The 25,842-nt window shown below is 44.4% G+C and overlaps 1 protein-coding gene across 1 annotated transcript in view; it reads left to right on the forward strand.

The window, feature by feature from the left end:
- The window catches only part of CACNA1G (calcium voltage-gated channel subunit alpha1 G), a 127,926-nt gene extending 110,306 nt beyond the window's left edge, over positions 1–17,620 (forward strand). Inside the window, 6 exon segments of the mRNA XM_035342699.1 lie at positions 517–861; positions 3,100–3,240; positions 6,231–6,365; positions 9,455–9,644; positions 12,224–12,393; positions 16,107–17,620. Coding sequence (XP_035198590.1) covers positions 517–861; positions 3,100–3,240; positions 6,231–6,365; positions 9,455–9,644; positions 12,224–12,393; positions 16,107–16,961 — 1,836 coding nt within the window. The 3' untranslated portion in view covers positions 16,962–17,620.
- Positions 17,621–25,842: the final 8,222 nt, after the last annotated feature.

A 25,842-nucleotide genomic window follows, 5' to 3' on the forward strand; every position in this document is an offset into this window, starting at 1 on the left:
CTGTGAACACCCGGGGTGCCAGCTGGGCTGAGGGAATTGCTGCTGTCTGTCTCTAGCCCATGGTGAATGTAAGCTGGCTAAACTCCACCAGAGAGCTGGCAGCTTGAGGAAGGGGTGTCTGCAAGCCCTGCTACTGTGGGGTAGCTGATGGGTTGTAGTGCACCCTGCTTTGCCCTGAGTCCATGCACCACATTCTTGTATTTGGTCTCTAACCTTGTAAAACGGGCTTTCCAAAGCGAGGCACTGGAACGAGCAAGGCCATTACAGCACCAGCATGTCAATGTCTGTTGTTGAACACCCCAGGGACAATTTCCTTTGAGCCTGCTTATGGTGACTAACACAGGAGAAGTGAGGTTTTACTGACAAGTATTTTGCCTCTCTAGACATGAAACTTGTCCAAACTTCTTTGTTTTCTGCATGGAGGGAGAACCCACTGCAGCCAGATGGCAGGCAGAGGTCCATGCCGGCCAGCTGGAACCTCCTCACAACCCTCGGCCATTCTCCCCCTGTTTTTAGGACACCCTACGAGACTGTGACCAGGAGTCCACCTGCTACAACACTGTCATTTCGCCCATCTACTTCGTCTCCTTCGTGTTGACAGCCCAGTTCGTCCTGGTGAACGTGGTGATCGCCGTGCTCATGAAGCACTTGGAGGAGAGCAACAAGGAGGCTAAAGAGGAGGCAGAGCTCGAGGCAGAACTGGAGATGGAGATGAAGACAATCAGCCCTGGTCCACGCAGCCCCTCGGACATCTTTGCTTGGACAGGCAGTGTCGGTGGCGAGAGACCTGAGAGCCCCCGGGGATGTACCAATCCTATGCAAATCAAGGTGGATTCTCAGCTCTCATTAGTTTACCCTATGGTGAGAATCTCAGTTGGAGGGTGAAGAGGGGTTGGCCTGCATATCTGCTAGGGGAAGACATGCACGAGTTGGTAATGAAGGAGTGGGTGTACCATATGCCAGGGGCTTGGATTCCTCGCTGTCTGCTGACGGATTGCTGCACAGTGTTGGAGCCAGTGCTCCAGGGAGGAGACCCTAGGCAGGTCTCCAGCCCACCTTGATGCATCTGTTTGGAGGTACAGGGCTTTGCAATTTGTTCTGGAGATGTGCCTAAGGCACCAAGTTCAGAGCTAGCTCTAAATTTGCTCTAATCCAAAGTTTGGGCCAGGCTCTTTACAAGAGCAAAATTAAGAGCATAATAGTGCTGCCATGAACTGCAGCATAAAAGAGGAATAAAACTTGGCTAATCTTTGCTTAAGTATTAAATTTGTTTTATAGAGCCTCAACTTAAAACCCATCCCCACAATCAAGCGTGTAAGAAAAGATTATTGTAACAATAGAATAATCCTGGGGGACACAAACCTGAGCTCACCAGCACTGGTGACAAAACTCCCGTTAGCAGGAGCAGGGCCATGACGTGGTAGTTGCTACGGCTGCAGCAAGTCTCTGCAAAGCAGAGCTTCTGGATGAAGACTCCATTTGAGAAACGAGTGAGGTGAGGTCAAGACCCAGACGGGTCCTTTGGGAGGGAACTGCACTGGAATTATACAAGAAAAATGGTCCAGCCTTTTTTTAGTTTTAGCTGATTGCAAATTGGGTTAAACTCTACACAGACCTCATTAGCTTTTATTACATCATGATTTCACAACCGCATATCTTGGCCTCTGCCTGCGGCGGACTAATGAGTATTCTAATGCATGAAAAACTCATTTATGATCTTTAGTCCAAGAGTGAAAAAGAGTAAATCCCTACTTAAGCTTTGTTTCAGTTCCTAAGCTACCGGCAATTTCTGGTTCCATTAGGAGTCACTGATGTCTGAGATGGAGTCCAAAGCTGCTCTTTGGCACAAGAAAAAGGAGTTCGGGGCAATATGGGGAAATCCAGGCTCATTACAGCCTCTAGGAAGAAACAACATGTCCCAGCTGCTCTTGTACACGTTGAGCAGTGCTGGCAAACTGTCCTCAGCTTTATTGCCCTGCATCAGTACTCAGATTGGCAAAAAGAGAAGTTGTAGAATTGCAGGAGAAATCAATGAGAAGGATGTTTTCAGCACCTCAGCCTGTTAAACCTGTCCTTTGTGAAGGTGGCCTTGGGAAGGGCTTATTCTAGTCAAAATCTCCAGAGCATCTTTTTTGCTCTTCCACCCAAACAGAGGCTTTGAAAACCTCCAGGAGACTTTATTCCAACTATTTATGGTCTCAGCCCAAAATCTTCAGGACAAATCTGATGCTTGAGCATGACAGTAGAGGAATACAATTCCCAGGACGTGACCCTGCAAGAACATGTGGTTAGCATGCTCTTCTGCTTGCCTCGTCCCCAGGATTTTTGCACTGTGTGCTGTTTGACTGTAACAACGGTCCTCATTTCATTGTACACATTAGGCATTCCCTATGTGAAAGGTGCTTAAATTGCTGCCACACTGTGTGTGAGAGGTCCTGCTCTGTGCACCCTCCTGCTGTCTGTGCCGTGGCCAGATGCTTTGAAGTTGGCCAGGACAACAGAGCCACCTCAGCCCGTGTCTGGCTCACGAATGAGTGACCTGACGTGTGGCCGTCCTGGGCTTCTGGGACTTTCATGGACAGGATGCTCGGCATCTCTTGCAGTCAGGTTATTTTAGTTTATGTGACCAAGGATACAGATTTAGGCGTCAAATGTTAAGCCCTCTTTGCTTAAAAGAATCGACTATGGGCACGTGAACCTTACAGCAGTAGTGTCCTGTAGAAAACAGCCCCGTTACACAGCTCAGACACCAGCAGGATCCGGCCATGCGTGTTGAGGGCTGAGGGGTCCAGGGCGCAGCAGCCCCTCTGGTCCCATGTCTTGTGATTTTGGAGAAAGCTTTTACTGCTCACTGTGATATTACTGCACTGTTCTCTCTCCTCTCCTGCCTCACCTTGCCTGTCCTGTTGTTTCTGTTACTGCTATTCTCCATTAATGTTTGTCTTCCCCCCTACCCCCCCGTCTGTTTTGTTCTTTTTTCCTCTTTTGTTTGTTTTGTTTTGTTTTTACACCGTACTTTTTTCTGTCTCTGTCCCTCAAATTTTCTCTCTTTCTTTGGCTTGCTCTACCCTTCTGCATGCTACACACCACCCCTCCTAGGAAAGGCACTTGTTTGATACCATATCACTGCTGATCCAGGAATCTCTGGAAGGAGAGCTGAAGCTGATGGACAACCTGTCAGGCTCTGTGTGCCATCATTATGCCCTCCCTGCTCCCGAATATTACAACTCTGAGAACCAGGTTAATATTCCTAATTTCCTGAAAAGTCTCCATCCAAACTTGATTTGACTGAGACCTTTAATAGAGAGTTAAAATTCTTTGCTTTTATGTAATGAAGTCACAGGGATTTTGAAGGATAATCATTTTGGATTTTTCTCTGAGAGTCAGGATAAGATCTGATTTTATGAAGTTGTGTATCAGTGCAAGAGGAAAAATACAGGCTTCGAGTTTCCATCTTCAACACAGTGAGAAGGTTTTCATTGGATTTACTGTTCGTGAGTGCTGCAGGGAAAATGTGCAAAATCCCATCTTCATCCTCCAGTGGGGTTCTTGTATCTGGCGTCTTGCTCTCACCCAGGGCTCTGCGGCAGTGTCAGGACACAACTGCGGAGCCTGGAGGACAGCATGAGTTGTTCCCAGAGGGGAGCCTGAGCTGGCAGGGATCAGAAGTTGATCTCTGCATCTTGTGCCTACTTACACTACATGAAAATCCAGTTTTGAATGATTTTCCTACAGAGGCTTCTCGCAAGTGGGTCGTTGTAAACTAGATCCTCATCTCTGATCCACGCTGAATTCCGAAGGCAAGGCAGCCCTTAACGATGTACTTAAGTAATGGGGTGCTCCAGTACTTTCTTGAAAACGGGCTGTAGTGCTTATTTAAAATCAGTTCATTTACTTCTTAGAATAAAATTCCTTCTTTTTCAAGCATGTCATTCTTTAGAGCAAATATTTTCCCTAACTCACAGCAGTAACCATAATAATAATTCAAACATACCTTTTTTTTTCTCCCCTACAGTTGGAATTGAGCAAATTCCGTATTTCTTCATTTCTTTTCTTTCTGGCTAAAAATAGCCAGAAGTTTTCTTGTTAAATCAGTGTGCTTATTTACGAGCTCACTGACACTCTAAATTATCCAACTCAGTGGTTCATTAGAGGAAAGGAACAAGCTCAGGTAAAATGAAATCCTACTGCAGGTCTTTATATAGCAGGAGAACATGTCTCCCTCTGATTGCTGCCTATCGCTCTCCAGATTGAAGACTATTAGGCTGTGGGAAGCAGCTGCCTCTGAGAGCTGCTGGAGGAACAGAGACAGTAGCTTTAGTGGGGAAGGCTGAGGGTCAGTGTGAATCACAGCAAGAGCTGGTTGGGATTTTTTTGCCACAACATGTTTCACCAGAAAGTGCTGTTGCAGCAAGAAAAAAAAAAAAAAAAAAAAGGTTTTGTTTTGACATTTTTGTGTAATGAAAAAATATAGCATTTCAGTTTGCAGTGGGTTTTTCTTTTCAAATTTAAGCTAGACTTTTTTTTGTTGCAATTAAAAAACATATAAATCAATTTAATGTTTCCAACAAAATGTTTTGACTGCCTCAAATTCAATTTTGGGAGAGGGGAGGCAGAAGGGAGGGCTGTTTTGTTTACATTTTGGCTTTTCCGTTCACAACATTTGTCATGTTCTCGGGCAAGTCAGGAATTCAGAGCAGCGCTGGGACCTGCTGAAAGCAACCTGACGAATGGCAGCTCCCAGCGGAGCAGCTCTGCCGGGCAGGAGTTGCTGGCGCCCACCTCGCTCCAGCACAGCTCCAGTCAGCAGGCTGGATGTGTCCCCCTGAGCCATCGGCATCCCCGTTAGGAATTGCAGTCCTTGTACTGGCAGCCTGCTCAGTCCTGCCTGGCTGGAGGCCCCAGGGGAAGGCAGGAGGTCCCCCCATCTCTCATCCATTGCCAGCAGACATCAGTTACCGAACCCGAGGTTAGGTGAGAGGAGCACGACCCTCTTGCTTTTTGCAGCCAAGGTTTTGAGCCTCTCAAGGTTCACTCATCACTGGATTTATTTCACCCCTCCGATATAATTTCTTCGAGTGAGGTAACTCAGAATCCTTTGAAAACTTAACAGCAGCAGATCTGGGCCTCTGTGGTTTCTGCTGGAAGAAATGTTGCTGTTGAAAGACTTTTCAGGCATAGAGGGTATGGGGGGAGAAAAACGCACAGGGAGAAATGGGGAATGAAAAGGAAGCACCCGGGACATGTCCAGGCTACCCATGACCTGGTGAAATGTCCTCTCCAGCGCTGCTCGCCTGCTGCCACGAACACAGCAGCTGCAGACACAGACCCAGGCTGGGGATTCTCTCTCCAAAACACTTCATGCTGCTTAGAAAAAGATCTCTGGGTCTATGGAGAGATCTTTATCAAGATTTTCCCTGAATGCCATCAGCAGGGATGCGCTGGTGCAGCAGGAGTGCTGAAGCTGCTTGGGGCTAGAGCGGTGGTGGCAGCTGGGGGCTGAGGGACACGGCTGGTGCTTTTGGGGCAGGTTTGGTGCTTCCCCAGGTGCTGAAGGCTCACCAGCAGGCCAAAGCCCAGAGGAGTCCTCAGGAAGGTACTTCTGACCTTCCCAATTTCAATTAAGCCTTAATGATCTCACTGTCACTGTTGTTAGGAAGTTAACGATGGTCCCAGCTGGCTCTCAGGGAGGGGAGAGGTCTCTATGCCCTCCCGGAGCACAGAGAAAGGCATGTGCCATACCCCACCCTCAAAATGGCTTTGGTATTGAGGAATCCTTGGGGATCCGACCAGGTTAGCTTGGAGACCATAAAAACAGCAGAGGTGTTGGGTAGGAACCGCTCCATAGAAGGCAAAAGGTAATGAAGCCTCTTGTGCTTGGTCCTAGCTGGGAGGGTAAATATCTCCAGTAGAAAAGCAATGTTACTTTTGCTGCTCCACCTAGACAGAAGATCTACAAAATATAATGCTAGCATTAGTGCGTGGTTTTATACTCCCCCACAACTCATCGGTAAGCATTTAAGTATGAACGTCCCACTCTTTTTGTCATTTCTTTGTTATATTCTGTTTCTTTAATGTTCTGTCCCTGGTAACAATGTGCATGATGTAGCTGCTCCCGCTGCAGACATATTGCTTTAGCGTCTAAAAGTGTTTAGATTATGATACCTTTTTTTTTTTTTCTCTGAAGATTTGTGTCCTGGTTTCTTATGTTTAATCATCTCTCCCTTCAGATCCCTCTAGCTGAGATGGAGGCTCTGTCTCTGACGTCAGATATTCTCTCTGAAAAGTCCTGGTCCTTAGCTCTGACGGATGACTCTTTTCCTGATGATACTTACACACACTTACTTAATGCTCTGGAAAGCAATGTACATACACTGGTCACTGTATAGTCTGATGTTTACAGGGTTCGAAATACTGCTTTTGCCTCCCTACACCTGCCTAATGGCATTCTTAGTTCAAGCACATTTCCAAATAGCACCAACCTCCCCCCCGAACAGGACGTTGTCCTTAATGCCATTAGGACCTGGGCTGGTACCACTCTTTATCCACAAAGCTGGCTCCCTGTGAGGAATAAGTATTTATTTTTTTTCCTTTGGCGTCTTATGTAAAAACAATGTGTTTTCTACAAGTAAAATAAATAGAGAAAGGGGAAAAAAAAAAAGGCATTGGAAAGCATCAAGGTTGAAATTTCCTCTCCATCTGAAACAAATCAGTGATGCTGCGTGGAAGAGACACCCATGAGCTAATGACTCATGTGTCCTCTGCAGAGGGGTCATCCACAACCCTTTGGTGTGTAACGGATTTTTGTCTTTATGAACACAGGCACCACAAGGCTTTTTTGCATGAGTCGGGCCAGACTGTTTATTTTACAAATATCAGATGGGGATCTCTTGGAGATGCTGCTGCTTTTGTGAATTCTTACTAGCAGTCATCTCTCTGGAGAAAAAAAAATAAAGTCTGGATTATTTTGTGTCTTTCTGAATGAAGTAACCAGTATTTTGAACCCTGCCTTAACCATCTCCTCTTTGAAACATTAGACATTTTTAGCTGTGTAGCAGTCAAGTGCTTCTTTCTGCTGTACAACAGACATAACTCCTCTTCCAACATTTTTGGATCATTCTTGTTTTCTTTGTTGTTGTTCATGTACCTGCCTTTGGATGTTTGTGTTGTTGATAAATTTTCTGCCATTCTAGTCGATTGCCATCCTAATTAATACTTATTTGGGAAACACCTCTTAAACCGTGACAATATTTCCCATCATGCTTCATGGCATCATGTACAAAAGATTTTGTAAACTGCATTTAACATTTTGTGTGGGACATTTTGTTAGTCAAAATTAGTTAGTCTAGGGAGATAACCTGATTCAAAACTTGAATAGCTATAGGCAAACCAGTTTGACAGCATAGTAAAGTCTCAAGGATATAGCCAAGAGAGGTTTTTCTCCCCCCCAAAAAAAGAAAAAAGAAAAAAAAAAAAGGAATTTGTGTGTCAATACCAACAAAGTGTTTTGGTCAAGATGTCTTCCCAAACTGCTGAAAAACTGCAAACTTTTGTTGAAATATTTTCTAAATGCATTTTTATACTTCACTTATACACAACATTAGCTGAAAACTACCTCAGACAGAACGTTTTGTTTGACTCAAAATAGATTTGGTTAGGGATTTATTTATTTTTTTGGTTCACAGAAAACTGAGATTTGATTTTCAGTCAAGCCAAAACAACATGTTTTTCAAAACTGCCAGTGAACCAAAAAGTCATGTGCTCCCACTGCTCTGCTTGCGAGCTGGACTCAGAGGATCATTTTGCAGCCATTTTAAATGGTTTTCATGAATTTCACTCATGAGATTGCCCCAAGTTGATCAGAAGCTGGAAACAAGTCCTCTGTGGTATTGGATCCTGTCAATGAACCTAGAGGCTCATTAAAGGTTGGGTTTGGACAGGATCTTGAATCCAAATTCTCGAGTTCAAACCCAAATGGTTTTGAATTTGAAAGCTCAGCTTTCAGGCCATCTTTTTTGCTTTAGGCTAAATAATATGAAGGCTAAATAATATAAACATACTGCTCTGAAGGGGAAGGCAGGGAGGGAGGAACACAGAGGTTTCCCAACCCAAGTCTCAGCTTTACCAGCACAGGCTTTGCTCGACTGTAGGCTCTTGTATCTGGGCTAGATCATGAGTAGATCCCAGCTAGATCCAAATGGGCAGATTCCCCAGGAGTGAAAGTAACACTGCAGGACATTGCAGGCCTGTTTCCTTCATTAACTTTTCAAGTAGTCTTTTTTTTTTTTTTTTAATTTAATTTTTTCTTCCTTTTTTTCTTTTTTGTAAATCCTGTTCAATCTCATTATGTGTTTTTGTGCAAATGAAATGCCATAGCGTAATTTTGTTTTTATGACTAGAGGACAAAATTAAACAAGCAAAAAACCACAACCAAACAAAAAAACCACCAGCCTCAGAATGTTGATTTTGGAAAAACTGCGATAACTGCAGTGCACTGAGTGAATGAAAGACTTTCCGAAAATAAGGTTTAAAGTCTTCTGAAAATCCTCAGCAATATACTGTATTGAATGACAGTGTCACATCTGATTTCTATGGTTTTCAATAGAGGTGTTTTAAAGATGAGATAATTATTTTGTTAGAAATGTGCAGGAAGGTTAACTTTACTTCAATTTTTGCTAACAGTGTCACACACAAGAACATCCAGGAACAGTTCTGGGATGGAGATATATTTCCTTATGAAATCAGGCCTGAATCTACCTCATTTGATATTGTGTCTGGTGCTGACCATTCCAAGAGAGTCCTTGGCTGTAAAAACCCCACAGCCAACACATATACAATAACCCTTGCTTGCATTAGATCCCTTCTAATTAGAGAATGGCTTTAACCCCAAAGCAGTAGGTTTAGCACCAGGTTTATTCCTTTCAATAAAATGGGTTTAGTTATTCCTAAGGTGAGAAGAAAAACAATAAAATTATGCTGGGAGCCAAAATAGAGGACATTTTCTGTAAAATAGGTTTGGTGAGTTTTTGGTTTCCGTTGTTTTTTGTTGTTGATGTTGTCATTAGAAGGGGAAACTGCAAAAGTCTGACTTGTTGATGAGGGCACATGGAGAAAGCTTTATCGTTATTGCAGAGGATCAAAGTTATGCAAAGCATGTGACTACCACTAGCCTTGAGGCATGATGCCTTCTTTACGTACCCCTGAAATAGTCATGGTTTATTACTGCAGTGTTGCTTCCTCTGTTTCTGTGGTCCATTCTGTGTGACAGTTTCTTGACAATACCAAACAAGGGGTTTAGCTTCCTGGTAGATCCATTTGTGCCACCCGTGCATACTGACGATGTGCATGCCCATCGTGCCATACTGGTTGCAATGGCTGTCGCTAGCGTTTCTGGGCACTTCTCCTCTTCCCGACCCTGCGTCTTCTCCCTTCCTCACTGCTTCTCTCCCCGTAGGCTGATCTCCGTCCCAAGGACGACACGCTGACGCTGTCCCCTGACAAGGACTTGCTGAGCGTGAGGAAGCCGTCGGTGGGGCGCACCCGCTCCCTGCCCAACGACAGCTACATGTTCCAGCCGCCGCGCTGCCGGCCCTGCGCCGCCGGCCTGGCCGAGAGGACTCCGGCCCACCACAAGGCCCAGTCAGGTACGCAGGCATGACTGCCACTGGCTGGGGGGGTCCAAGCAAGTCAGTAGGAGGCAGCAAATTGCCTTCGGTTCCTAGGAAGGTCTTGGGGGGCCTAGACGTGTGGAATGGCTTTGTAAAGCCCCTCCCTGCTCAGCTTGCAAAGATGAGGCTGAAGGGATTGCTCCTCTCCTCCAAGCTTGGTGGTGGCACAGGGAGCAGTTGGCCGGGCTGATCATGCCCTGGTGTGGTCACAGTCAGTGTGGCCCAAGCTCCATCTGTCTTACCTGGACTAGTTGTTGTCCAGGAACAAAAATCCCAGCAGAACAGTATTTCCTTGTGCCCATTTTTTTTTTTTTTTTTTTTTTTTTTTTTTTGTAGTACCTACTGTAGAGGTTTTGGAAGCGCTGTACGGGAACATCTGTGAAAGAAGGGAAAATGGTGTCTCTAAATGCCTGTAAAACGAACATAAACATGCTGAACTGAGAGAGAGCTCGGTGCGAGATGAATGGAAAAACGAGAGTGTAGGATTGTCCTTCTCAGTGTGCGTGGTTGGGATACACGCCTTAGAGCTAAATTCAGAGATATTCTTAGATGCAGTGTGCTGCAGATACCGAGGGCTCGATATGCACCTCTGTACCTGTACTCTGAGCTGCCTCCAGTGCTTATCACTATATTTTCATTTACTGTCTCCTAGGGGTTACCTTTGGCTGGTAAGTGAATGTAGCTGTGTTTAATTCCTCTGTACGTGCTCTTAGTAGGCCATCATTTTAGACATTTGTCACAGATAAGACAGAAAAGTTTTTACAGGCATTGTCATTTGAAAGCCTCTAAGCAGAACATAATTTCAGCACTGTTCAGAATGGTAGGAGATTTGAGCAGATTAGAAATAAGATGTTGAAATTTGCATAGTAATAAGAACTTGGATGAATAGCGGCTGTTGAACAGCAGAAAGAAAATGCGGACACAACGGAGGAAGATGAATCTGGAGTTGTGAGAAATCTCTGCCACAATATGAAATTTTCAAGGTCAAAAGCTGTCCTTTGAAGAATCTGTTTTCACATAATGTAAAAGGTGTGGCTGAAATCCTGGTCAAATCCCACTGAAATTAAAAGCACGGCTCCCATTACCTTTGGAGCTGGAATTTATGGGTCTCTGTAACAGCCAAAGAATTCCTTGGAGTTATAATCCCTGACCTTTTAAAAAAAATCCTGTTTGCTAAAGTGGGAGTCTCCAGTGCTGTATTTCTGACCCTTAATTCAGACACACTCATCCTGTCTTGAAAAACAAAACAAAACAAAACAAAACTATATCAGGAACAAAAAGTGGGTAATTTCTGAACCCCTCCTTTCAAGATTACACTTTGCAGTTAGTTCCCAGCTTGGAGAACTGCGTAACCCCATCTGACAGTCCTGGCTTGTGGGGGCAGGCATTGCACACTTGTGAATCCACAGGAAAAAATGATTCTGCTGAAATGTAGAAGTATTTTGGAAAGGTAAAGCTGATGTCTTATTCATAACTATGCTGAGCAATTAAATCTTTTGTGTTTTTCTCCTGCTGGTGAAATTCCAACCATCTTAACTGGGCCAAAGTGCTCAGAGGTGGGTAAGGTGCCCGAATCTTGGCGTATTCATCATTGTCCTGTTCTACCTGCAATGTCACTGTTTTTCAGGGTGGGGGGAAGTCACCCCTACCTGTTTACAGTCTGTAATATTGTAAAGTGCTGTGAAGATAGGAAAAAGTGCCAGGCACCTCTAATAAATCACCACGACTAAGCCACAATATTTCAAGCTGAGAAAGGTTTTGTTGTCAGAAACACTGGCACTTGCAGGAGGTATTTGTTTGAATACTTCTTCGTAATGGGGCTGTTGTTCTGGGAAAGATTCCAGGACAAATGAGATTCTCTGGGATGCGGTCCAGGTTAAATGAATTGTTTTGAAAAATGTTGAGCCCATGTGGGGGGAGCACGCAGAGTTTCAAACCTTTTTAGAAGAAGTAGCCAGCAACCACAACGGGTCAGAAAGAGGCTGGAGAGTATGCGTTTCCTTCTCCTGGGATGCTTTGTAAAGCTAGCCTTGAAAGCTGCCAGGTGCGGTTCTCTTCCACTTGATTCCCAGTGTGCATGTTGGGAATGAGATCTCAGCAGTCGACCTCTGGTTACACTCAGGTATGGGGACATCCTTTTCCAGAACCTTTCAAAAGCAGATCCCCACAGTGCTGAGAGGAGTGGTTGCCTGCAAAGTTATTGGCCCTTAAACAGGGATGTAGAAATTGCTGGTGAACTTTGGATGTAGAAATTGCAGATGAACTTCTAGTTCATAATCTTCTGTCCTTTACAGGAGCTAGTCCCAGTTGGATCAGGGGAAAATGCCAAGAAAAATGAAATAATAGACCATTTTGGAATAATTTATTTGTAGGTGGAAGGTTTTTTTTTTTTTTTTTTTTTCCAGTCATGGAGAGCTGTTTGCTGAATTCAGTGTTCTTGCTGTGCCTGTCTGATCCAAGATGCAAAGAAGCAGTTTTCTCTGAAAGGTCACTGAGACAGGGAAGCGATCACCAGAGGAACATGTCACATTCCTCTCTGTTCTTCCTCTTGCAAGGTTCAAAGGCATCAGTGCAGTCGCAGCCAGCAGACACCAGCTCTCTCCTGCAAATTCCAAAAGACCATTTTCACCACATAAGAGCTCACGACCACTTGGTCTGGGAGAGCAAATCCCAGGTTTCCCAGCCAGTGCACTCTCCTTCTGCTGAGAGGCTACTCCGCAGACAGGTAAGCTGAGGTTTTATATTGCCGTGCTTTCAGGTTACCCGTATTTTAAGTTCAAGGAGGGATTCACAGAGAAACCTCTGGAGTAGTGTAATTGTCCTACAGAAATAACAAAAAGGTTGATGGATTTTGATCTGAAAGCCATCTAGGGGTCTCCAAAGAATGTGCGTGATGCGTATCATCTCCTTTGGTAATGTGCCTAAATGTTCTCCACGATGTTAGCACTTTATTTTTTCAGGTCTCTTCATAAATGCAGCCAAATGCTCCCCAGGGGCTCGTTGGGGTTAAGGAACTAATTCTTAACTGCTGTGATTTTCTCAGTGCTTGAAAGGACACAGTGACTGCAAACTCCAACCCAGGCCACCCTTTCTCTGACTCCTCTCATTTCTTGAAAGGGGAAAAATGTTAAAAGGCAGCTGGATATCTCGTTGTGTGCAAAACCATCATGGAAAGCATATTGTTTTTACAACGAGAATTAAGATCCTTTTAAATCTCCTATGTGCTTTTGAAAAGCTTGAGTATATGCAAAACAGAACATATTTTATTTTGTAACTGGTTTTATCTCTGTTATTTTGCCTGGCATTGATTTAAGCCCCGATTCAACCAAAGATCTAAGAGATCTAATCAAAGATTCCAGTCTGGTTGATTGGAAACATAAGTTTAAATTTATCCTTTTTAGTAGCATACTTGAACTTGTGCTTCACTCTCACATTTTTAAACATATTTCATTGTGCTGTTGGATCAGGACCAGAGGCATATCTGATTCCCAAACTCTGCTTTCTTCACTAGTTTCTGTCTGATTTTATATACACAGAGTAGATTGGTTTTATTTTTTCAAAAACAATTTCTTTCCTGCATGAAAATATTCCCCTTTCTTTCATCTTTTAATCAACATTGACAAATTAGACAGTTGATTCATTAAGCTCTAAAAATGAATGTGAAGTACCAAGGTTAACAATTACATTAGTCTGTAATACTAAATTGACATAAGAAATTCCTAGCATGTATTCATTTGCAGAGGGATGGCCAGCTACCCCAATCACTGCTAATGGGGAAACTAATTGATGTCATGATTCCAGTTCATAACCACTCTCTCTTGCTTTCTAATGAATAACAGACCCATCTTTTTGAACTGATCTATCTAGAATAAATTACCATGTTAGCCGTCTTCCTCAACCTAATTTTGTTCGCATTTTTGAAGGCTTCTCTTTCTAAAACCTTTCATACATTTAAATTAATTTATTCCCCTCCCTCCTCTCTCTGCTCGTGCGGGGACATAAGCATGCTCTTGGAGTGACCTTTCAGGAAGAAAAAGGCTTTGGGATGGTGAGCGGGTATGGTCTGCGTGCCAGTCGCATCCTTCCGAAAGCTAGCAAGGTGTTAGCCTTGGGCTTGCTCCTCAGTAGCAAGCAGCTCCCAGCACCATTAACGGGAGTTAGAAGTTGTTCCTGGCAACAGGGTATGATTGCTGCTAGAGTTAATTGTAATCTAGATGGCCAGACACTGTGAAACTGGGTCTCTGAAGAGGTAAAATCTCCTTTACACCCCCGGCAGTTCTGCTTGCTCAAGTGCTCTCTGCTTGGCTCCTTTTATTGCTGCCACTGATGTGTTACTGGCACATCAATATAGCCCAGGCTAGCAAAGCATTTTGATTTGCAGTACCCGTTTTTCCTTACTATTACATATATTGCATGTAATTCTGATTTGCTTTCTTTTTTTTTCTTTCTTTCCTTTCCCTTCCCCCCTTTCCCCTCTCTATCCTAAATTTGTGCATAGATAAATCTTGTCCACCACATACCTGGTCCGTGCACTTTCCTCCACCATTGACACCCGTGTGTTTAACCTCCCTTTCCCTTCAGAGTGCTGTCGAGTGGACACAGCCCCCACAGTAACATGCCATTTAGACTTTGGAAAGTTTGGCAATTAGCGATACACTCGCAGATGAAGATGAGTGGATTGGATACTTTGAGAGAAGGTGTAAAGCCAAGCTCCCCACTGAGGAATGTGCTCCTCGGCAGTGTGTTGTGCAGATGCTTGTCTCCAGGGGAATTCTACCTGTAACTAAAACTACGTTGATTTTCTGGTTCCAGGACTGTGTGTCCACAGTGTAGCCCACACCAAGTTGTGGCTGCTAGAGGTGTACACACCAGTGGGATGGCAGAGGGTCCTTTTGTTTTGAAAGAAACCAGTAGAACTTTTATACCAGCAGTCACTTCTAACAACTACCAAAGATGCCTGTATCATAGGGAAAGAAAGAATTGGTGTTGACTAACGCTGTCTTTGTATGCAACACAGGTTGGTGCACAAGCAAAAGTAATGACAATAATTACTTTTTGCTTCTGTGTTCTACTTTTTTTTTTTTTTTGGTCGGTCTCTCTTCTCAGGATATGAACATGATTTCTGCTCCCCAAACACTCCCTAAAGCAAATGACATCAAGGAGGCCAGAATTAGCTCCACTCTTGGGTGTGGTTGTCTCATGTTGTAAAATTTTAACTAGAAAGGATTAGCTAGTGTTGGACAAAATCATTTGCCATATTAAATATTCTCTCAATTCTCACAGATGACAAAGGGAGCCCCATGTGCAGATGTAACAATAGTCTCTGGTGTTCGTGCATGCACACATGTGCATACTGCAGCTGATGAGAGCTTTGCCTGAATAGAGATCATTTGGCTCAAAAGATCCTTGTGGGACAATTTTATAAAAATTCTAAGATCATTTTGGGGGCGATTCATCACAAAAGCATTCTTTAGTATGAGGAATTTCATCTCCTTACACTTCTCTAAAGGACTGAGACCAGCTGTATGCATCTCCTCCAAATTTCTTTATGAAGTTTTTAATCTTTAAGATCATTTAAGAGTCTTCTCAAACTGAGATGCTGCCTTTAAGGGCCAGTTAATGTGGCTGATTTATAAACCTTTTTGGCAAGGGATATAATGCAGTAGAAAGACAAAGCCTTCAAACCATGCCATAGGCATTTTTTGCCAGCAGGCATTGATGCTGCATAGGGCTCAAAACAGCCAAGGCAAAATGTGCCTTAAAAAGCCTGGACACAAGCATCGGAATAGGTAGAAGTAATTATAGATGGTCCTGTCCAGCTTCTGCATCTCTGGCATTGCAAGCTCCCCCATTGTGAAATGGTGCGGAGCTGTGGCTCCTGTCGGGACAAAGCTGTCTCAAAGCCAGGGACAGGTTGTTGCCCTGCTGTGGGCACAGACTGTGGCTGTTCTGGTGGCAGTGGCCCTGGGGATCCTGCTCCATGCCTCAGCATCACCTGAGCTAGAGAAGGGAATACACAGGCTCACTTTTACAGTTTCCCTCTCCTCCTTATACCTGCACTGCTAAAAATTACAAAGGGATTTGCCGTAGACCCTCATCCTTTGCATAAACAGAATATGTCTAAGTTTGGGTGGGGGCATTCAGTTTTTGCAGTATTTCATCCTTACAGGAAAAAGCTAAAGGTCAACCATCTATGAAGAATGAAGGGCCGAATTCTGCTGTCACTTAGACAGGGATAAGCCCACAGGTCACTGAGGCATGGGAAATGCTAGAACCCATAGTGCAGGCTGAGTTGTAGGAGCCAGTGGGTCTGTGCTGAGGTATCTCAGAGAGCTGGTGCCCTGTAAATGTTGTGCCTTGCTTGTACTAACCTTTGTTTGGTCTGTCTCTCTCATCTGGCAACTCCCCTCCTCCCCGATTCCTTTGCGCTCCATACAGATGGCTATAAGGAACGACTCTTTGGATAGCAAGGAGAACCTCCACACCGAGGTGAGTGAACTCTCTGACCCAAATGTCCCCGCTGCGCCCCGGGAGGAGTCATCGGGTGCTCTGCTGCCCTCAGAAGTGAAAGAGTTGGCTGCATGGAGCCGGGCAAGCGTTCATACACAGCAGCATTCCCACAATCAGTATAACATTTCAAAGCAGGCACCAGCGTCGTGTGCTTGTGCAGACTCGTATCAGGAGACGCCTGGAGATTCAGTGGACCAAGAAGTATCTGAAACAAACAGCTCCTCGGAGCCTTTCACTTCAGAAACTTGCACAGCCTCGAGTGCCTGTTCAGAGGCTCAGCCTCTCACTCCTAAGAGGAACGTGGGCAATACCGGCAGCGTTACACTGAAGGACCTGAAGAAATACCACAGTGTAGACACCCAGGGTCTTCTAAAAAAACCACCCTCTTGGTTAGATGATCAAAGGAGACATTCAATAGAAATTTGTTCCATGGAAAACAGCCCTCAGCACCATTCCACATCTAGCTCTTCTGGCTTCATAAGTCAGGTGGTAAGTGAAATGGAAGGCTTGCAAGGAACACGGCAGAAGAAAAAACTGAGCCCTCCGTGTATATCTATAGATCCACCCGATGGACAGAGTTTGCTACCTAGAGGACCTCACAGCATCTCACCTGCCAGTGGAGATACTTGCTTGAGACGGCGTGCTCCATCCTGTGATTCCAAGGATTCGATGGATATAGGGGATTCGTTGCTTCCAGACAGTATGTCAACATCTCCTACCCCAAAGAAAGACTTGTTGACACTTCCTAGCTTTTCCTTTGATCAAACGGAAATGGACCCCTGAGTTACTTTTCTGTTGGTGCCAAATGTTTTCTTCCTTTCATGTAATAGGAAAAAAAAAATCAAAAACTCTGTATTCCAAAATGGCACTGGGTAAAAAATTTCCAAAGAAAGATTAAAGAACCAGCTGGTTAAAAGAGTGGTTAACCTATATCACGCTTACTTAAGCATATGTTCTGCTTAGGTAAAAGCAATACAATGTGCAGAATCTATATGTATATTATATTTTATTAAATTAATTGAATCTAGTATTGCGGGATGTAGTACATTTTGTGACTAAAGACTCGTTTAATTTTTCTCTATTTTATGTATCTCAGAATATTTCTGAGATAAAGTTGGTTTTTATGAATATTTTAACCTAAAAATATATATTTAATCCCTTCTCTTTTTTGTTTTGTTTTGTTTGGGTTTCATTTTGTTTTGCAAAGCACAAAATGTAGCCAATTAGTGCATTACAGAGGAAATGTATCCCACAGTCAGCAGTAAATAAGAATTATTTAATGTAATTTATTTTTCCCCTTGGACTGAAGTCATTTTCTGAAGAAAAAAAAAAAAAGGAAAAAAAAAAAAAGGAAAAAAGAAAAGCTTGCTTGGGTAGTATAAAAATGCAGTGGCATTATTTTAACCAAATAATATTCGAATCTTGTGTAAAATTGACATCTAGAGAAAAAAACAGGTGCACGAAACCCGGAACATACAACACGCTGATATACACCTGAAGGTTGTGAATGTAAAGCCAATCCAACTGTACGCTGGCACTACACAATATTGACTTATAACAGGATTATTATAGATCATCCACCGGTGATTCGCAAAATCGTGTCAATGGATAATTTTCATATGTGCCTAGGAAACCGAGGCAACAAAGCCTGGGGTCACTTCTGAAGTGTTTTCCAGCATCTCGGAGGCAGGCTGCTGCTTTTGCTGAGTTCCACACCTGCGGAAGGCCGCTGTTCCCAGGGGAGCCCCCTTTTTGCAGCAGGATGCAGGTGAGAACAAGGCCAGCTTTAGGGTTTGAGCTGGGTGACTTTGGTCCCCCAGGACAGCAGTGTGCTTAAGCATCTGTCTCAAGTTCTCGCTCAAACTGCGTTGAAGTTGATTGTATTTAAGTAATTCTTTAAAATCAAAGTCTTACGTTTATGTGTTGAAAAGAATCAAGGCCTATTACAGTTTGCAAGTTATTTTACAGAGCGCATGTAAGGAAGTACTGAAATGGTTGTTGATTTTCAGGAAAAAGTCAGGGTTTTTTGCTACCACTGCTGGAATTAACTGACATGACCCTGCTGAAATTTTATTTCCAATCTAGCAAAAGCCTTAAGCAGCAACTTCATGATACAAAGTCAACAAACATGGAATCCACGTCCTTACTTTGTTAACATGTCCTTAGCATCAGTCATCTAGGAAATGAACTGTTTGCTTCTGTGCTAATGCCCTCTGCAAAAAGCAATCACAGAAGCAGACAGCACAGCCTGAAATCACTGGGGGCTGGCCCCATTTGACGCATCCTGCTCTTCATAAGACTGATAGAAAGCAGACATTAACTTCACTGAACCTCCCTGAAATCAAATTAAGATGTAGGCTAAATAAGACTTTGAAGGCATGGTTTAAAGTATGGGAACAGTCACAGGTTTAAAATGGCATGCGTGGATAAGTCTTTGCTGGATCACGTCCTTAAACCAGCACAAGCACGAGAAGGATTTGTGCTAATTCTACCAGTCAGGAGTTTGTAACTTTTTGAGCACTACTGATCTTTTCAAATCACTTAAAGATGTTGATATACAGCCTTTTATCCATTCGGAGATTAGACCATTATGACTACATGTGTCTGCATTAGCTTCAAGTATGTACACCAGGAGAAGATGCTCTTTATACGTAACAGCCTGTGTCAGGTCTTAAGCTCCTTTATTTTCACTCGAGGAAGTTTCCTCCATAAACAATCCCTTTTGATTTACGTGTCCTGTGAAAATGTAAGGGACTTCAGCAGGAAGTCAGGCACTCGGTGTATTTGAAGGATGAAGATTAACACTCTGAACTATTTACTGCAGACAGATTAATTCTTGGCTGGGACATTTTTCCCCTCTTCACCATGGGCCCACACAGAGAAGACTCTTTGATATGACTGGCCAAATCCAGAGCTAAGCCCGTTTAAAGCAGTGATTTTAAACAAACCTTTCATCAGTTCTTCCCCCAGATTATATTTAAGGAAATAATAAAATTACAGTGTATTAAGCCTGAGAAATATTCTTAATCCCTTTTTGGTTTTACACTCATAATGAGCCTTAGCTTTGCCTTTCACATTTACTAAATAATTTGGGAAAATAGCTAGGCCACTGAAATTGCTGACCCTGGCTCCTTAATGATCAGGAGCGTGATTATATCTCTGGAATGATACAGTCCCTTCCTGATTTAAAAAAAAAAAATAAAAATAAAAATAAATAAAATCATGCAGCATTTTAGCTTGAAATCGTGGCACAAAATGGTGATGTGATGTTAATCCAAATGTTCAACTCCAAATGTAACAAAGTCTAAAGGCTGTTCTATTTTCAAGACTCGGGGTTTCGCCCACTGACAAGGTTTGTGTAAGCAACAAAAAGTTTACATCATACATGAATATTCAATAAGGACTAGCCAATAAAAAAATACTGTACGGTGATGCAGTCGGGAAAAGAAATCCATGTAAAATAGTTTGTTTTCTAAACCAGATAAGTTTTTTCTAGACGCCCTTTTGAAAAACAAATACAAATGTACTGCAGTGCGTGCAATAATCTTAAGATAATTTTAAATACCTTTGGGGGGGTTTTATAGAATTTGACTTTTTTTAAACAAAATGTACAAAATCCACAGGAATTCTGTAGAGTGGTTATGTTGATAGAATTTTTTATATTTTTGTAGAAATCTATAGAGAAATTGTTAAAAGTCTGCATAGCATCTTGGGAACAGAAGCAGCTCTACCTACAATTTTCTTTTCATAAACCTGGAGCCAGACCTACTGTATTACAGCATTTATACCTTAGTTTCAGAGCCTGCATCCAGGTTGTGTTTAGAAGTAAGCAGCTAAACTAAGGTTCTATGATATTGCAGTGCTATTACTGTTCAAGGACTGTACTGATATAAAACATCTACCCCCAGAACTCAGCCCATATTGGTGGCGAAGTAGTCGCATTGCTATCCAGTTCATTCAAGCACACCAGCACTTTAATACTGTGGATTTACTGTATACAGGCAGCAGGAGGATGTTCTGCCATTGCCAGGCTGACACAGGAGGAAGGAGAGAGATTGCAAACGTGTCTGGAAAAATGTAAATTCCATTCTTACAGCCCCTTGCACATAGGACTGACTTTTCATAGCTTGGTTACAGGCCGTTTATACTGTAGATAATTTTGGAGGAGGGCAAAGAAAACACTGTTTTTGACTTCTGTGGATTGCACTCAGCACAAGGTGTGTTCAAGGAAATAAAAATTTTAAAAAAGAAAAAAAAAATAAAACAAGTGTTACCATTGTAAATTAGGCTATGCCCCAGTCTCCCCTTTTCTGCCCCTTTGGCTATAATAACCCATGTACACTATTACACAAGGTGACTAGAGTAGGCACAGTACCATTGCAATGTCCGTAACAACCTAGTATATATTATAGAACTTTGTATTTAATAGTTAATATATTGTTATACTGTATCAGGTATATAGGCCAAAACAAGGTCTTCTGGTCAGGGCAACAAAAGGTGGTATTCATGGGCAAAACTGGGTTAAAATGTTCCTTTTTACAAAAAGCAAAAAGACAAAAAATGAGTGTAAATCTTTACAAATGACAAAAACAAATGTGTCCTATTAAAAGCTTTTGAAAAGAACATCAATGTGCACTTCCCTTTTTTGTTGTTGTTGATGATAATCTGTATCATTCAGATCAAATCTTGAGGAATGTTTTAATTGTGGACAGTTGGCATAGGTACTGCATAGCTGCAGCAGACGGGAAGTTTAAAGAAGGCTTGCGAAACGGCGGCCCTTTGTGAAACAATTTGGTTTGGCACCACAAGCGAATCCAGCCCAGCACGCTGCCCAGGGCGTGCTGTTTTACTAACCAAGGAGACCGTCAGTGGTGCTTCTGCAGTTGCACGGGGCTGGCAAAGCAAAATTTGGCACGCTGCTTACCGCGGAGGAGGCTGCCGGCACTGCAGTGAGGACAGCCGCAGCTGGGGAGGATGGAGTCCAGAGAAGGGGCAGGTTTGATCTGCCTATGTAAAAGGGTGGCTGCACAAAGAGGCTGGGCTCTTCCGCACATTTATAACTTCAGGATTTCCAGCCTGAAGCACTGCAACCTCCTCCATCGCTCCTGTGGCTGTTTGGCTGCTTGCAAAGCAAGAACTGGTGGTGGTGGTGGTGCCCCAGGAGCTGCAGGGCAGCAGGGGCTCAACCCCCAGGTGCTGTTTGGGTACCACCAATAAAATCTGGCCCTAAACTCTTCAGGGGTCTGGGGTGAAGGGGTTACGGGCAGCTCCCAATGAGTTGTCTCCTTTTCTCTGAGGAGCAGCCACTAGAGGGAGAAACCAAGTGCTTGGCCACTGTGCAGCTGGGACGATCGCTCTGCAGCCAGAGTGATCTGGGACTCTCAACCCAAAAGCTGGCACCCGGGGCGGTTATGTTGTCTAGAGCGTGTTTTGGTGAAGGCCCTTTTGTATCCATCTCCAAGTAGAAAGCAGTAGGAAGAAAATTGGCCCTTCAACAGAGAGAAAACGTGGATCCGTGCAAAATCCCACAGAAAGCCATGCAGAGCAGGACTCCAGAGGTGAGCTCTGTCCTGCATCCATGTGGTTGCAACCACAAGGTTGGAGGGTCCCGATGGCATTGAGGGCAGCTGGGCTGGCCCCAAAACAGGCCAGTCTGCAGCTGTGGGCACTTCTGTGGGCACATAGCACACAGGTGAGTTGAGGGGAAGTCAGATTTTCCTTCTGAAGGAAATCAAATCCTTCTGTTTCCAATGTGGGTTTTCAGAGGAACTTGGGAGGGGATTTTTTTTTTCTTTCTGTCTTTCTTGAGTATTCCTGTGTGAAGCTTTTTTTGCTGAGTTTTGCTTGTGGTTTTTAGAGGGCTCCCACCCAGGCTGGCTGCTTGTGGGTATGCTCACAACTTGCCAGAGCTTGGGCACGGCATTTTGTTCTGTTCAGAGGGTAATCTGGATGCCACATGGAACTAGACTGTTTTCTGCGTAATGGTAGCTGCATCTTGGGGAGTAGCACTTCAGATTGAGTTTGTTTCTGGCTTGGTCCAGACAATTTAGGGAGTTTGGCCAGCCGTCCTCCTTTTTGGAGAGCAGTGTCCCATCGGAAGGGCTGTGTGCTCAGCACATCCCTATGCCAGAGCTCTGCAAAACCCTGCAAGTAGCTGCATGAGAAATACAAGAAGCCTTTCAGCCTTCTGTATTGAGATGTTCTGGAGATGCAAACCAAGACATGCCAACAAGGCTTAGACACAACCCGTACTAGAACAACCCTACCCCCATATAATAAATAAATAAAAAGGAAAAAAGCGATTTAAAGAAACGTGCCCGGCTCCCTTTATTGCCACCAGCACCGTGCAAAGGATGAGCTGCGATCGGCTCCTGGGAGAGGCTACTGCAGCCGGGGGGGGCTCAGACCTGCCGAGGGCAGGGGCCGCGGTGCCGGCTGCGGGCAGGGCTCGGCGCGGTGCGCAGCGTTTTGCTACCACCTAGCGAGCTGGGGAGAGCTGCCGGGCTGGGTGAGCTGCTGGCCAGGGGATGGGGTTACAGCTCTTGGGCTACCCGGGGGATTGGTCAGAAAGCTCCTGCCGTGTAGCTCTGCCTGCTGGGGAACTGCTTCGTGTCCTAGCTCGGTGTCACAGAAGCAAGGCAGTGAAAAAGAAAAGGAGGGTTTCTTCTTCTGCGGGGTTTTCCAGCCGCTGCATGTATAAATATCCCCGCCTACGGTAGGAGCAGAGGAAAGATTTGTCCCAGATTCAGGTGCACTGTGGCAGCCCACGGAGCCACACATTGCTCAGTGTTGGCAGGAGGTGCCCAAAGCCAGGCTGATGTGCAGCATCTCCATGCGTGGGCTCAAGCAAAGCCCCAGGAGACAGTGGCACATCCAGAGACAACCCCAGGGCTGTCCAGCATCTCAGAGGCCATGGCAGCGGTTAAAAGGCTTCTTTGTCTCTGCATGTTCTTATGTTGTCTTGAAACATTTTAAAATGTAGAGCCCAGAACATCTCCCTGTGTGTGCCAGCCTGTGTCTGTTCTGAGTGGGCACTCACACACAGCAGCAACATCTGCGACCCATGGGCTTGAACATGGCATTTAATCTCTGCTTGGCCCAGCATGGGAGGAGGATAATCACCCTGCCTTGCATGGCTTGTGCTCGCTGGGCGCTGGCTGAGTGCTTGTCACTAGATGGCAATGCCACGAAGTGCTTTAGCTGATGTTTGTGCGCCTTAGATAAGGCTGCACCTGAGGTCCTGCTGTGTCTGTTCGGCTTGGCGTGTTCTCCAGCGCCGCCAGCCACCACCTCACTGGCGTTTTTGCATTTGAGGGTGATTGGAGTTTAAGGGTGTTTTATGTGCTGTATTCTATGCTTCAGATGTGTTTACAGCACTATATAATGTTGCAACACCCTCTGGCATTTTCTATTATTGCTTGAGTCACTGGATGCTTTAACTGGCAAGTTCTCAAGGCCCTGAATAGATTACCTTTCAGTACCTATTTAATAGTGCAACCAAAGACCCCTAAGCTCCAGCTGGAAAATAAAAAGGACAGTTAAACCACTTAATTACTTATTGTGCTAACAATTATTTTGCAGAAAGAGACGGTAGATTCCAGCTGTTCTTGGGAAAATCAAGAAGGAGTTAATGTTGGAGTCATTCTACAAATTAAAAACACTGCAGAGGACAGCATGTGCTGAGCTGAGACAGGCGAAGGCAGCACAGAGCCTCTCTGCTGGGTGTCACCATCTCAGCGTGGCCGAGGGCCAGCGACAACTCCCTGTTCGAACAATCAGGACCCCACGTGCACAGAGGGATTCCTGCAGCCACCGTGACTTCTGCGAGCCCGTTTTGTGGTGAAATCCTGAATGGCTCCAGCCCATTAAAACTAGGAGAGGCTTATGGGGTGGCCAAGATGGCAGGGGGAGAGAATAACCTGTGGCAAGCGTGTTGGGGGCTGAAGTAGGGTAGTTTGGCCTCAGTAAGCTTAAGTGCCATGTGCTGCTTGTCTGTGGCTGTTTGTTCATCACTTAAATCTTCTGCAGCTAAACCGCCCACAAACTGAGGTGTGTTACACCTGTCATGGGTTTAATTAACCTCTTTAGGCACTTAAGAGTATACATGAAATTATCTAAAATGGGACAGAGACACCCAGTGCCTTTGGAGTTCAGCTGCTCACAGCTGAAGCAGCTCCAGGATCACTTTTGGATGATCTGGATGGTTCTCAGCACGTCTGGGTTCTTCTGCTCATCGCTCACAGGGGAAAAACGTGGGAGCACAAAATGTGGGAGCACTCACGGAACAGGGGAGGGTGGCATTACATGCAGCGTCCTGGAGGAGTCATGCGTACACCATTTTCTCTTTTAACAGAGCACTGGGCGGATCCCACCTCACCCCAGAGCTAACAGGAGGACTTCACAGTGCAGCTAGAGGCCAAATGTGATGTGTTCCCTCTCCCTGCACTGGGAATTGCCACCTCCGTGATTCCAGCCAGGGGAAAGGTCTTGCCTTCTGCTCCTACAAAGCCACCCAGCTGATAAATGCCCCAAAGCAAAGGGTGAAGCTGTGAGTAAAAGCTGGGGGCTGCATATTCCCAGCCTGCTCCCTCATCTGTTTTATTATGGGACTTCTAAACTGGCTATCGTGCTTTCCAGAAAGAAAGAAATTAAAGTCAAATTCTTTGCTGCTAGAAGAAAACACTATAAGCAACACCGCTGATATTTTCAGAAGAAACCCAAGATGTTCAGCTACTCATGCAGTGTTGACTTTAAGCAGTTTGTTGCAAGTCTACATCTTACTTGTTAAAACAAGGTGTCATCCTCTTTCTTAACAAGTAAATGTATAGGGCCATGCTGTAAATGTTGCTATAGTGGCCTGTTTTTCCTATCATCCATGACACCTCTGCGGGTCTCAGAAAGGGAGTTTCTCTGCTGTTCAGCAGAGAACGAAGTTGATATTTGGAGTCAACTAGCAGTAAAACTGTAACTCCCAGAGCTCAAGCTCTCCCCAGCCCTCACCCCTAAAAGTCCTTCTTTATGCTGATTTATTTGAGTAGGTCACACTTCGCTTTTAGGGCCTTGCAACTCAGCATGAGGTGAGGGTTTGAAGAGGTGCCTGCCTTTTACCTGGCACCGTGCTTACACAAGTGGCTTTTCTCTCAGGGTACCTCCTTTCTGCTCAGCAATCACTCTAGTTTATAGCTAACCTGTTTCTGTGTGGCCTTGGGTGTGCCTTTTAGGTCTTTCATGATTGCGCTGATTTGGAACACTTGCCCTACAAGTTAGCAGGTGAAAAGTCCTTTTACCATGCAGCTGCCATGGAAAAAAGGATGCAAATACATTAATGAATGAACTCGGATCTGATCTTGCCACTCCCCGGAATAAACGTATGGTGAGAAAAGGTGAGTTCATGACCTTCCTGACATTCATACTAAAGGTGCCATTGCATTTTTCTGCATAGCCAGCCTGTGTTTTGGGAAACATCACAGGAGTTATTACATGTTCTAGATACGTCCGTCTTCCATCATCAAAAGGAAACAGGACCAAAGAGTGATACTGCTTCAGGCTCTGCTTTGCAGCAGGTTCAGCAGAATTTTTCACCATAGCCCTTCCCAGGAGCTTTTAAGCTTCCCCTCCATCTTATCTGGCAGACTGTTTAATATTTCTTTCATTCTTGCTTTTG

This window comes from Oxyura jamaicensis, chromosome 18 (assembly GCF_011077185.1).
Source record: "Oxyura jamaicensis isolate SHBP4307 breed ruddy duck chromosome 18, BPBGC_Ojam_1.0, whole genome shotgun sequence".
Classification (NCBI taxonomy): domain Eukaryota; kingdom Metazoa; phylum Chordata; class Aves; order Anseriformes; family Anatidae; genus Oxyura; species Oxyura jamaicensis.